The sequence below is a fragment of the Delphinus delphis genome, chromosome 3, assembly GCF_949987515.2.
Source record: "Delphinus delphis chromosome 3, mDelDel1.2, whole genome shotgun sequence".
Classification (NCBI taxonomy): Eukaryota; Metazoa; Chordata; class Mammalia; order Artiodactyla; family Delphinidae; genus Delphinus; species Delphinus delphis.
In genome coordinates this window covers 64704587-64717494 of record NC_082685.1, presented here as the reverse complement: position 1 = coordinate 64717494, position 12908 = coordinate 64704587, and the positions used below count along the sequence as shown (strand labels likewise).

Here is a 12908-nt window from a genome sequence, read left to right as displayed (position 1 = left end):
CAGCCATAAATAAATAAATTTAAATCATTAAAAAATTTTTTTTTTCTCTCTGGACTGTACGAAAACAGTTGTGGATTCCTAAAGAGGATCAAGTGGCATTATTTTCTAATGCAGTGAAACTATAAAGAGGAAACAAATAATGGAAGAAACTAGGAAGATTATACACACACACGTGCATACACACAGACACACACACGCTGTCCCTCCCTCCGTCCCTCCTCCCCCCGACCCCCCCTTAGACACACAAACACACATTCAGATGTCCACATAACAGAAGCTCTGGAAATAGCAAAAAAGAACACAAGGAGCAATATCAAAGAAATAATACAAGAAAACTTTACTAAGCTATAGGAAAACCCATGTTCAGATAGAGAGGGACTTCCGTATGCCATACAGAACACCGGAAGGGAAAACCAGCAAACCTGGAGATAGTCCAGAGTCACTGTTCAACTCTGAGGATGAACATAACTTCAAGGGAAAACAACAGGCTTTTGGGATTCTAATCTGTGGCAATAAAAGCTAGAGGGCAGTAAAACAATATATACTAGCTTCTAAAATTAATGTATGAACTCTCCACTTCTGTGGCTTTGTAGAAAATTATGTTCTAATCCTGAGGAGCTGTCACCTGTGTCTGTCTATCTGGATAAGTTTTTAGGATTTATCAAGAGCATACCAACATTTCAGTAGATGAAGACTTAAAATACTATGTTCAGAGGCAACCTAACCTAATCCAACAACTTTGTAACCTGCCTTAGTTTTGATGCAGATGGCATTTTCAGGAGACGTATTCTGTTGAAAGGGAAGAAAATGGGGATACGCAGAGATGGTATTAGGACGACAGTAAGCCAGCTGTGCCCGTGGCCCCTCTCAGTTGATCACAGTATCTAAGGAGCCATGGAACACTCGGGTCTGATGATAACCTTCTTCTGTGGAAAAATCTCGGATGGTCAGTTTAACACAGCAGCAGGGTGGGGAAGTGTCTTGTGAGGCGGAGGGCACATTGGTAGAACAAGGATTGCAGCCTGTGGCTGAAGTTCCTGGGAAGCTGCTGGGAAGTGGGGTCAGAAATGAGGAAGAGGCAGTAAGCTGCAGCCTGGGTGGCTGCTTGGACAGGGTTTCGTTTGCAGCCAGAATAGGCCAGAAATCAGTGAATGGGCTAGAGCCAAACCTCCCCTGCACAGATAGCTGACAGATTCCTTCCGGGTGAAGGGTAGTTGGGTATAATCTCAGTAACAACCATCAAAGTAGCATCAGTCTGTTAATGATGCAAGCTAGAATGTTTTGTTTAAAATCGGAATGCTGCACTTAAGTCACACTGTCGTCTTTGCTAAGAATGATGGTTACAGATGATAATTTTACATTTGTCTCATTTTTTAAAAGAATAAAACTTAAATGGTTGCTATACAAATATATGGATGGCCAAAGTCAGACCAAATAATCTATTTTAAGTTCTAAATAATAACCTATTATTTTACTTTACCAATCATTTTTTTGTGCATATATTTCTCTGGGGGATCTCATCATAAGAGGTGATTGTGGTGATACCAAGATTTAGGTATTTTTGTGTCCTGGGCAAAAATATTATTATACGAAGTCATTTGTGCATAGTATATAAATCTATCAGAATAAGTTTTTGTTAACAAGATCATTTTCTCAACACGTTACTCCTTATATTTTAGAAAAGGCGCCGGCGGATTGACCGAAGTATGATTGGAGAGCCCACAAACTTTGTGCACACGGCTCACGTGGGGTCAGGAGACCTGTTCAGTGGGATGAATTCCGTAAGTATGTGGGTGGAACATACAGGTGGGGCCTCCAGGCATAGTCATGTGTACCTGTGTAACAGGTACATACATTCTTAATGATGGCACTGTGCCCAGTGTATTATAGACATTGAGCATACATACTTAATGTGAGCATCAAAGAGAAGAAAATGAACAATGAAAAATTAATCTCTTACGTAGTTTGCCAAGTCATCTGTTTTTCTAAACTCTTTGTAGCTACCTTTCTTCCGAATAAATACTTTAAAACTTTTAAAGGATTTGAATTCAGAAAGGAAGGTACTCTCCCATGGATTCTCATGCCCCCTGCTGCCAAAGCAGCTTGGAGGTCAGCTTTTTAGTAATATTTAATCTCTTAAGTTCAGTTAGTTGCCTTTTGCAGACGTATTTATTGCATTTCCCTTATAAAATATTAGGCTTTACCTGATATTAGAATGCTTGTTATTTATTTATTACTGTAACATAAGTTCTCATGCACTTAGCAGAGGATTAGAATTTTTATGTATTTGCTGTCTTTTATAGAGGTTTCGGTGAATTTCAGAAGACGCTTTAAATTTACTCAGCTGAACTCTTACTCCTTAATTTTTCATCTAAGGGAAAATAGAGAGCAGTATAATAGAAACCAATAGAGGGTTTTTATCAGGGCTCTGCCACTATTGCTATCCCCCATATCTAAAGTACACTGAGTTGTCTAAATGATCCCTCAAGTGTTTAGAACCAGAAAGTCAATAAGGCTTTTATAAACACAAAATTATGCTGCATTGTATGCTCACTTACTGGATAGCGTTAACAAAAGACTTAACAAAAGAACAGAGACTTATAAGGTAGGTAGGTGAGTATCCTGGATACAGCAAACAAGTTTGTCCCTACAGTTACTAGGTAAGCAAAGGGATGACATTTGTAGCTTCCTGGAAAGGAAACAGCTTGTTTGTTTTAAATCTGTAGGAAAAGTACACTGAACTGCTTTTGTGGAAATGTAAGAGGTGTCAGATTGCTGTTAAAATACAACTCAGTAGCTTCGTTTCCTGGATTAATGTGGAGTGAAGAGACCAAATGGGACCCTATGACTTTTGTTAATACTAAGGTCATTGTGGCATATATAAATAAAATGAACGGTTTCAAATTTATTATATCTGATTAATTTCTTTCTCATCGACATGTCTTCTTCCCCACTTCTGTTCTTAAAAATTTAACTGTATAGGACAAATTAAGTTCTTAGTTCGTAGTACTTAGTTAACTTTTAAAATCTCGTTTATGCACATTTCAGAATTTCCTTCAAGATTCCTATCTGGTAATTTGTCTCTATGAAAAGCCTGTCATTGATGTACATGATTCTTGCTTGCCATCAAGTTAGGTAAAGTTTGAGGACTGTCCCCTGCAGGGCTGACTGAGCTGCAGCATCAAGACGGGCCCTCAGCTGTTGTAGAGGTTCTGCCCTGCAGTCTCCAGACAGCCTCCTTTGGTTACTGAAGTATATTTCTTACAAGGTGTTCTAGCTCTTCAGAACCAAACCTGTCTTCCGAAGGCTGTTTGTACTCATTGCCTATGTTTACGTATTAGTTTGTTGTCTCTACAAAGAAATAGTTTCTTTTAAGTTCATCTATTCTGAGAATTGAGCAACACTAATAGGAACATGGCTCGATGCATATGAAAGAGGCAGGCCACGCTGGATTATTGAATGGCCAGATGACTGGTTTTTTTCCCCTAAATACACTGTTCTTCCCAAGACTACTTTTCATACTAACTTATTGCTAGAAAAGGTTTCTATGACTCTTTTAATAATATAACTTTATTGTGTTAAAATAATGCATAGCCACAGTCACAATAATACATATCATCTCAATACTGAGGGTTACTTACTAGAAAATCCAAGTCCTTTTGTTTGAAATTGAAGAATTGACTTTTGGAAGAAAAACAGATTTTTTTTTTTCTTAGAATTTGCATGGCGTTATGAAAGTACCGTGTAAAAATATAAAGATGTTGTAAATAGGCCTAAGATACCTATAAAACCTAACTTGTCATGTTAGGTGGGAAATTATTTGGTACTAGGGTAAAATCAAGTTTGTGCCACAAAACAGTGTTACCACAGAGGAGCAGAAAATTAACCGATAGCCTATGGCCATAAGCTTCGCAGACTGAGCAAGTTTACTTAAATAGACCTATAGATTTTAATTTTATTTATTAAAATTTAAAAAATTTATTTATTTATTTTTGGCTGCATTGGGTGTTTGTTGCTGCGTGAGGGCTTTCTCTAGTTGTGGCAAGCAGGGGCTACTCTTCCTTGCGGTGCACAGGCTTCTTATTGCGGTGGCTTCTCGTTGCGGAGCACACCTGCATTGGCAGGCGGATTCTTAACCACTGCGCCACCAGGGAAGTCCCTCTTTTTTTTAATATATTCTTACCTAAAGTAGTCATTTGAGTAATGTGAATATAGATGTTACAGTACATCACTATGTGATATCATTGGAGTTAGTTCCACATATGTGAATTTTTCAGTAAATGAGTAAAAATTTACCCATTTAAGAGCCAATCACATGTTCTCACTTTAACCATATTGGACCTAAATAGCCATGCATTTTATATTTTGCTATTCTCTTCAGTTAGGATATATTTAAACCTGTCTTACTCCAAAAATAACTTAGAACAGTCTTATTACTTTCTTTAAACAAACTGAGGATCATCAATGAAAAGACACCTTGTATCGATACATCATGTTTTCTGTGATTAAGTATTTGATAAGTAGATTAACGAGTGGATGGTGCTCCCACCCCCTTCTCACCTCCCTGGGTCCTAGAAATGTGAAGGGCCCTTTGAGCTGTTTCTGTGCATTAGACCAGACTGCCAGTGCTCTCACCGTTGACTGTTAGGCCGTCATATCCCAAACATTCCTGTTGCCCCTTTTTCTAGAAGTCTAGCTTGATTCGCTCGTTCTCTGCTTCCAAAATGCTTCTAATTGCTATGAACTAAGATAGGATACACTAAGAACTCTTTGCAGTTCGCACGTAACTTTGTGACTTTGTTTTGGCAAAGTAAGAAAACATCCCAGCGGGACTTCCCTGGCGGTCCAGTGGTTAACACTCTGCGCTTCCACCACAGGGGTCACAGGTTCGATTCCTGATCCGGGAACTAAGATTCCACATGCCGTGCATCATGGCCAGGAAAAAAGAGAAAATACCCGAGCATTTATATATCTCACAGTCTACTAGAAAGTAGCCCTGTAATGTGGTTAGGAAAGGTTATCATCTTTAATCATTTTACAGATAAGAAGCCTGATATGCACAGAGGATAGATAGTTCACCCAGAGTTAAAATATTAATAAAGAAGTTTGGATTACAGTCCAAGTCTTTGGATTCTTTTGTTGTTGTTGGAACATAGTTGATTTACAATGTGGTGTTAGTTTCAGGTGTACAGCAAAATGAATCAGTTATATATATACATATATCCACTCTTTTAGCTTCTGTTCCCGTATTGGCCATTACAGAGTATTGAGTAGAGTTCTCTGTGCTATGCAGTAGGTCCTTATTAGTTATCTATTTTATATATACTAGTGTATATGTCGAGCCCAGTCTCCCAATTTTTCCCTCCCAAGATCCCATCCTCCCTGGTAATCATAAGATTGTTTTCTACATCTGTGACTCTTTCTGTTTTGTAAATAATTTGGGATGACATTTAGGTTGCTTCCATGTCTTGGCTATTGTAAATAGTGCTACTATGAACATAGGGATGCATGTATCCTTTCGTAAATATTATAGTTTTCTTCAGATGTATGCCCAGGAGTGGGATTGCTGGATATGGTAGTTCTGTTTTTAGTTTTTTAAGGAACCTCATACTGTTCTCCATAGTGGTTGTACCATTTACATTCGACCAACAGTGCAGGAGGGTATCTTTTTCCCACACCCTGCCCAGCATTTACTGTTTGTAGAATGTTTGATGATGGCCATTCTGACCAGTGTGAGGTGATACCTCATTGTAATTTTGATTTGCTTTTTTCTGATAATTAGTGATGTTGAGCATCTTTCTTTTGCTTTTTGGCCATCTGTATGTCTTCTTTGGAGAAATGTCTATTTAGATCTTTTGCCCATTTTTTTTTTTTAATTCAAACAAAGTCACAAAAATTATAATCATCCTCATCAGTTCACTCAGTCCCATGTAATTAATTTTTTTTGTCGTCTTGATCTTTTGTTAGCACTTTGACGAATTCATCAGTTTTCCATTAGAGTTCTGAAAATGCTTATTCAGTTCAGCAGTATAGTCAGTTACCAGAAACCTGTACTTGTCAGAGTCTTTTCCATGAATTCCTTGAAGATGAAACCCTTTTATCAGGAACACTTTTGCAAAAGCATCACAGTACACCCAGAACTGTCTGTAAATGACAAAAGACTTAAAAATGACCACGGATAAAGATTTGATGAAAGTTCATAATAATGCAATTGACAAGGAAATTTAGTTATTTCTGAGAAGATATACATTTTAAAGTAATAACTAGAATTATGACTTACAACATTAAACCAGAACGTATAAGATTTTTAGAAGTTTCCTGTAATGTCTGAAACATTTATATTAACATATTTCCATACAAATAACCCAAAGAAAGTTCAGTATTAGTTGTTTTTTTTGTTTTTTTATACTGCAGGTTCTTATTAGTCATCAATTTTATACACATCAGTGTATACATGTCAATTACAGTCGCCCAATTCAGCACACCACCATCCCCACCCCACCGCGGTTTTCCCCCTTGGTGTCTGTACCATTTTTCTAGGTTCCACATACATGCATTAATATACAATACTTGATTTTCTCTTTCTGACTTACTTCACTCTGTATGACAGTCTCTAGATCCATCCATGTCTCAACAAATTTCATTCCTTTTTATGGCTGGGTAATATTCCATTGTATATATGTACCACAACTTTGTTATCCATTCGTCTGTCAGTGGGCATTTAGGTTGCTTCCATGACCTGGCTATTGTAAATAGTCCTGCATTGAACACTGGGGTGCATGTGTCTTTTTGAATTATGGTTTTCTCTGGGTATATGCCCAGTAGTGGGATTGCTGGATCATATGGTAGTTCTATTTGTAGTTTTTTAAGGAACCTCCATACTGTTCTCTATAGTGGCTGTATCAATTTACATTCCCACCAACAGTGCAAGACGGTTCCCTTTTCTCCACATCCTCTCCAGCATTTGTTCTTTATAGATTTTCTGATGATGCCCATTCTAACTGGTGTGAGGTGATACCTCATTGTACTTTTGACTTGCATTTCTCTAATAATTAGGTTGAGCAGCTTTTCATGTGCTTCTTGGCCATCTGTATGTTTTCTTTGGAAAAATGTCTATTTAGGTCTTCTGCCCAATTTTGGATTGGGTTGTTTGTTTCTTTCATATTGACCTGGATGGGCTGTTTATATATGTTGGAGATTAATCCTTTGTCCGTTGATTCCTTTGCAAATATTTTCTCCCATTCTGAGGGTTGTCTTTTCGTCTTGTTTATGGTTTCCTTTGCTGTACAAAAGCTTTGAAGTTTCATTAGTTCCCATTTGTTTATTTTTGTTTTTATTTCCATTACTCTAGGAGGTGGATCAAAAAAGATCTTGCTGTGATTTATGTCAAAGAGTGTTCTTCCTATGTTTTCCTCCAAGAGTTTTATAATGTCCGGTCTTACATTTAGGTCCCTAATCCATTTTGAGTTTATTTTTCTGTATGGTGGTAGGGAGTGTTCTAATTTCATTCTTTTATATGTAGCTGTCCAGTTTTCCCAGCACCACTTATTGAAGAGACTGTCTTTTCTCCGTTGTACATCCTTGCCTCCTTTGTCCTAGATTAGTTGACCATAGGTGCGTGGGTTTATCTCTGGGCTTTCTATCTTGTTCTGTTGATCTATGTTTCTCTTTTTGTGCCAGTACCATATTGTCTTGATTACTGTAGCTCTGTAGTATAGTCTGAAGTCAGGGAGTCTGATTCCTCCAGCTCCGTTTTTTTCCCTCAAGACTGCTTTGGCTATTCGGGGTCTTTTGTGTCTCCATACAGATTTTAAGATGATTGGTTCTAGTTCCATAAAAAATGCCATTGGTGGGTTTCCCTGGTGGCACAGTGGTTGAGAGTCCGCCTGCCGATGCAGGGGACACCGGTTCGTGCCCTAGTCTGGGAAGATCCCACATGCCGCGGAGAGGCTGGGCCCATGAGCCATGGCCGCTGAGCCTGCGCGTCCGGAGCCTGTGCTCCGCAACGGGAGAGGCCCCAACAGTGAGAGGCCCGCGTACCGCAAAAAAAAAAACAAAAACAAAAAATGCCATTGGTAATTTGATAGGGATTTCATTGAATCTGTAGATTGCTTTGGGTAGTATAGTCATTTTCCCAATATTGATTCTTCCAATCCAAGAGCATGGTATATCTTTCCATCTGTTGGTATCATCATTAATCTTTTTCATCAGTGTCTTATAGTTTTCTGCATACAGGTCTTTTGTTTCCCTAGGTAGGTTTATTCCTAGGTATTTTCTTCTTTTTGTTGCAGTGGTAAATGGGAGTGTTTCCATAATTTGTCTTTCAGATTTTTCATCATTAGTGTATAGGAATGCAAGAGATTTCTCTGCATTAATTTTGTATCCTGTAACTTTACCAAATTCATAAATTAGCTCTAGTAGTTTTCTGGTGGCATTTTTAGGATTCTCTATGTATAGTATCACGTCATGTGCAAACATTGACAGTTTTACTTCTTCTTTTCCAATTTGTATTCCTTTTATTTCTTTTTCTTCTCTGATTGCCGTGGCTAGGACTTCCAAAACTATGTTGAATAATAGTGGTGAGAGTGGACATCCTTGTCTCATTCCTGATCTTAGAGGAAATTCTTTCAGTTTTTTACCATTGAGAATGATGTTTGCTGTGGGTTTTTCATATATGGCCTTTATTATGTTGAGGTAGCTTCCCTCTATGCCCACTTTCTGGAGAGTTTTTATCATAAATGGGTGTTGAATTTTGTCAAAAGCTTTTTTCTGCATCTATTGAGATGATCATATGGTTTTTACTCTTCAATTTGTTGATATGGTGTATGACATTGATTGATTTGTGTATATTGAAGAATCCTTGCATCTCTGGAATAAATCCCACTTGATCATGGTGTATGATCCTTTTAATGTGTTGTTGGATTCTGTTTGCTAATATTTTGTTGAGGATTTTTGCATCTATTTTCATCGGTGATATTGGTCTGTCATTTCCTTTTTTGTAGTGTCTTTGTCTGGTTTTGGTATCAGGGTGATGGTGGCCTCATAGAATGAGTTTGAGAGTGTTCCTTCCTCTGCAATTTTTTGGAAGAGTTTGAGAAGGATAGGTGTTAGCTCTTCTCTACATGTTTGATAGAATTCACCTGTGAAGCCATCTGGTCCTGGACTTTTGTTTGCTGGAAGATTTTTAATCACAGTTTCAATTTCATTACTTGTGATTGGTCTGTTCATATTTTCTGTTTCTTCCTGGGTCAGTCTTGGAAGGTTATACCTTTCTAAGAATTGTCCATTTCTTCCAGGTTGTCCATTTTATTGGCATAGATTTGCTTGTAGTAGTCTCTTAGGATGCTTTGTATTTCTGTGGTGTCTTTTGTAACTTCTGTTGATTTGAGTCCTCTCCCTTTTTCTTGATGAGTCGGGCTAATGGTTTATCAATTTTGTTGAATTTCTCAAAGAATCAGTTTTTAGTTTTATTGATCTTTGCTATTGTTTTCTTTGTTTCTATTTCATTTATTTCTGCTCGTATCTCTATGATTTCTTTCCTTCTGCTAACTTTGGGTTTTGTTTGTTCTTCTTTCTCTAGTTCCTTTAGGTGTAAGGTTAGATTGTTTACTTGAGATTTTTCTTGTTTCTTGAGGTAGGCTTGTATAGCTGTAAACTTCCCTCTTAGAATTCCTTTTGCTGCATCCCATATGTTTTGGATCATCGTGTTTTCATTGTCATTTGTCTCTAGGTATTTTTTGATTTCCTCTTTGATTTCTTCAGTGATCTCTTGGTTATTTAGTAACGTATTGTTTAGCCTCCATGTGTTTGTGTTTTTTACGGTTTTTTCCCTGTAATTCATTTCTAATCTCATAGCACTGTTGTCAGAAAAGGTGCTTGATATGATTTCAGTTTTCTTAAATTTACTGAGGCTTGATTTGTGACCCAATATGTGATCTATCCTGGAGAATGTTCCATGTGCTCTTGAGAAGAAAGTGTAAACTGCTGTTTTTGGATGGAATGTCCTATAGATATCAATGAAATCTATCTGGTCTATTGTGTCATTTAAAGCTTCTGTTTCCTTATTTATTTTCATTTTGGATGATCTGTCCATTGGTGTAAGTGAGGTGTTAAAGTCCCCTACTATTATTGTGTTACTGTCGATTTTTTTTTTTTTAATAGCTCTTAGCAGTTGCATGTATTGAGGTGCTCCTGTGTTGGATGTGTATATATTTATAACTGTTATATCTTCTTCTTGGATTGATCCCTTGATCATTTTGTAGTGTCCTTCCTTGTCTCTTGTAACATTCTTTATTTTAAAGTCTATTTTATCTGATATGAGTATAGCTACTCCAGCTTTCTTTTGATTTCCATTTGCATGGAATATCTTTTTCCATCCCGTCACTTTCAGTCTGTATGTGTCCCTAGGTGTGAAGTGGGTCTCTTGTAGATATCATATAGATGGGTCTTGTTTTTGTATCCATTCAGGAAGCCTGTGTCTTTTGGTTGGAGCATTTAATCCGTTCACGTTTAAGGTAATTATTGATATGTATGTTCCTATGACCATTTTCTTAATTGTTATGGGTTTGTTTTTGTAGATCCTTTTCTTCTCTTGTGTTTCCCACTTAGAGAAGTTCCTTTAGCATTTGTTGTAGAGCTGGTTTGGTGGTGCTGAATTCGCTTAGCTTTTGCTTGTCTGTAGAGCTTTTGATTTTTGCATCGAATCTGATTGAGATCCTTGCAGGGTAGAGTAATTTTGGTTGTAGCTTCTTCCCTTTCATCACTTTAATTATATCATGCCACTCCCTTCTGGCTTGTAGAGTTTCTGCTGAGAAATCAGCTGTTAACCTTATGGGAGTTCCCTTGTATGTTATTTGTCGTTTTTCCCTTGCTGCTTTCAATAATTTTTCTTTTTTAATTTTTGCCAATTTGATTACTGTGTGTCTTGGCGTGTTTCTCCTTGGCTTTATCCTGTATGGGACTCGCTGCACTTCCTGGACTTGGGTGGCTGTTTCCTTTCCCATGTTAGGGAAGTTTTCGACTGTAATCTCTTCAGATATTTTCTCTGGTCCTTTCTCTGTCTCTTCTCCTTCCGGGACTCCTATAATGCGAATGTTGTTGCATTTAATATTATCCCCGAGATCTCTTAGGCCGTCTTCATTTCTTTTCATTCTTTTTTCTTTATTCTGTTCCGCAGCAATGAATTCCACCATTCTGTCTTCCAGGTCACTTATCCATTCTTCTGCCTCAGTTATTCTGCTATTGATTTCTTCTAGTGTAGTTTTCATTTCAGTTATTGTATTGTTCATCTCTGTTCGTTTCTTCTTTAATTCTTCTAGGTCTTTGTTAAACATTTCTTGCATCTTCTCCATCTTTACCTCCATCGTTTTTCCAAGGTCCTGGATCATCTTTACTATCATTCTGAAATCTTTTTCTAGAAGGTTGCGTATCTCCACTTCATTTAGTTGTTTTTCTGGGGTTGTATCTTGTTCCTTCATCTGGTACATAGCCCTCTGCCTTTTTATCTTGTCTTTCTGTGCATGTGTTTTTTTGTTCCACAGGCTGCAGGATTGTAGTTCTTCTTCCTTGCCCATTTTTGGAATTGGTTTTTTGGTTTTTTGATATTCAGCTGTATGAGCCATTTGTATATTTTGTACATTAATCCCTTGTCGGTTGCTTCATTTGCAAATATTTTCTCTCATTGTGTGGGTTGTCTTTTTGTATTGCTTATGGTTTCTTTTGCTGTGCAGAAGCTTTTAAGTTTCATTAGGTCCCATTTGTTTATTTTTGTTTTAATTATCATTACTCTAGGAGGTAGATCGCAAAAGATATTGTTGCAATTTATGTCAGAGCGTGTTCTGCCTATGTTTTCTTCTAAGAGTTTTATAGTGTCTGGCCTTTCATTTAGGTCTTTGATCCATTTTGAGTTGAATTTTGTGTATGGTGTTAGAGAGTGTTCTAATTTATTTCTTTTACATGTAGCTCTCTGTTTTTCCCAGCACCGCTTATTGAAGAGACTGTCTTTTCTCCATTGTGTATTTTTTTTATTTTTTATTATTTTTTCCTCCAAAATTCCAGTTTTTTTTAATATCTTTATTGGGATATAATTGCTTTAGAATGGTGTGTTAGTTTCTGCTTTATAACAAAGTGAATCAGTTATACATATACATATGTTCCCGTATCTTTTCCCTCTTGCATCTCCCTCCCTCCCACCCTCCCTATCCCACCCCTCCAGGCGGTCACAAAGCACCGAGCTGATCTCCCTGTGCTATGTGGCTGCTTCCCACTAGCTATCTACCTTACGTTTGGTAGTGTATATATGTCCATGCCTCTCTCTCGCTTTTTCACAGCTCACCCTTCCTCCTCCCCATATCCTCAAGTCCGTTCTTTAGTAGGTCTGTGTCTTTATTCCTGTCTTACCCCTAGGTTCTTCATGACATTTTTTTTTTCTTAAATTCCATATATATGTGTTAGCATACGGTATTTGTCTTTCTCTGACTTACTTCACTCTGTATGACAGACTCTAGGTCTATCCACCTCATTACAAATAGCTCAATTTTGTTTCTTTTTATGGCTGAGTAATATTCCATTGTATATATGTGCCACATCTTCTTTATGCATTCATCTGATGATGGACACTTAGGTTGTTTCCATATCCTGGCTATTGTAAATAGTGCTTCAGTGAACATTGTGGTACATGTCTCTTTTTGAATTATGGTTTTCTCAGGGTATATGCCCAGTAGTGGGATTCCTGGGTCATATGGTAGTTCTATTTTTAGTTTTTTAAGGAACCTCCGTACTGTTTTCCATAGTGGTTGTATCAATTTACATTCCCACCAACAGTGCAGGAGGGTTCCCTTTTCACCACCATTCCTTCTTACTTTTTTCATAATTGCCATTCTGACTGGTGTGAGGTGATACCTCATTGT

General features: G+C 37.5%; 1 protein-coding gene across 7 annotated transcripts in view; it reads left to right on the top strand.

Annotated features, from left to right (window-relative positions):
* Positions 1-12908, top strand: part of CDC42SE2 (CDC42 small effector 2) — a 114323-nt gene that overhangs the window by 91247 nt on the left and 10168 nt on the right. For all 7 annotated transcript variants that reach the window (XM_060008908.1, XM_060008907.1, XM_060008911.1 and 4 more), the window contains one exon: positions 1680-1781. In XM_060008908.1, coding sequence (XP_059864891.1) covers positions 1680-1781 — 102 coding nt within the window. The remainder of the gene's footprint in view (positions 1-1679; positions 1782-12908) is intronic.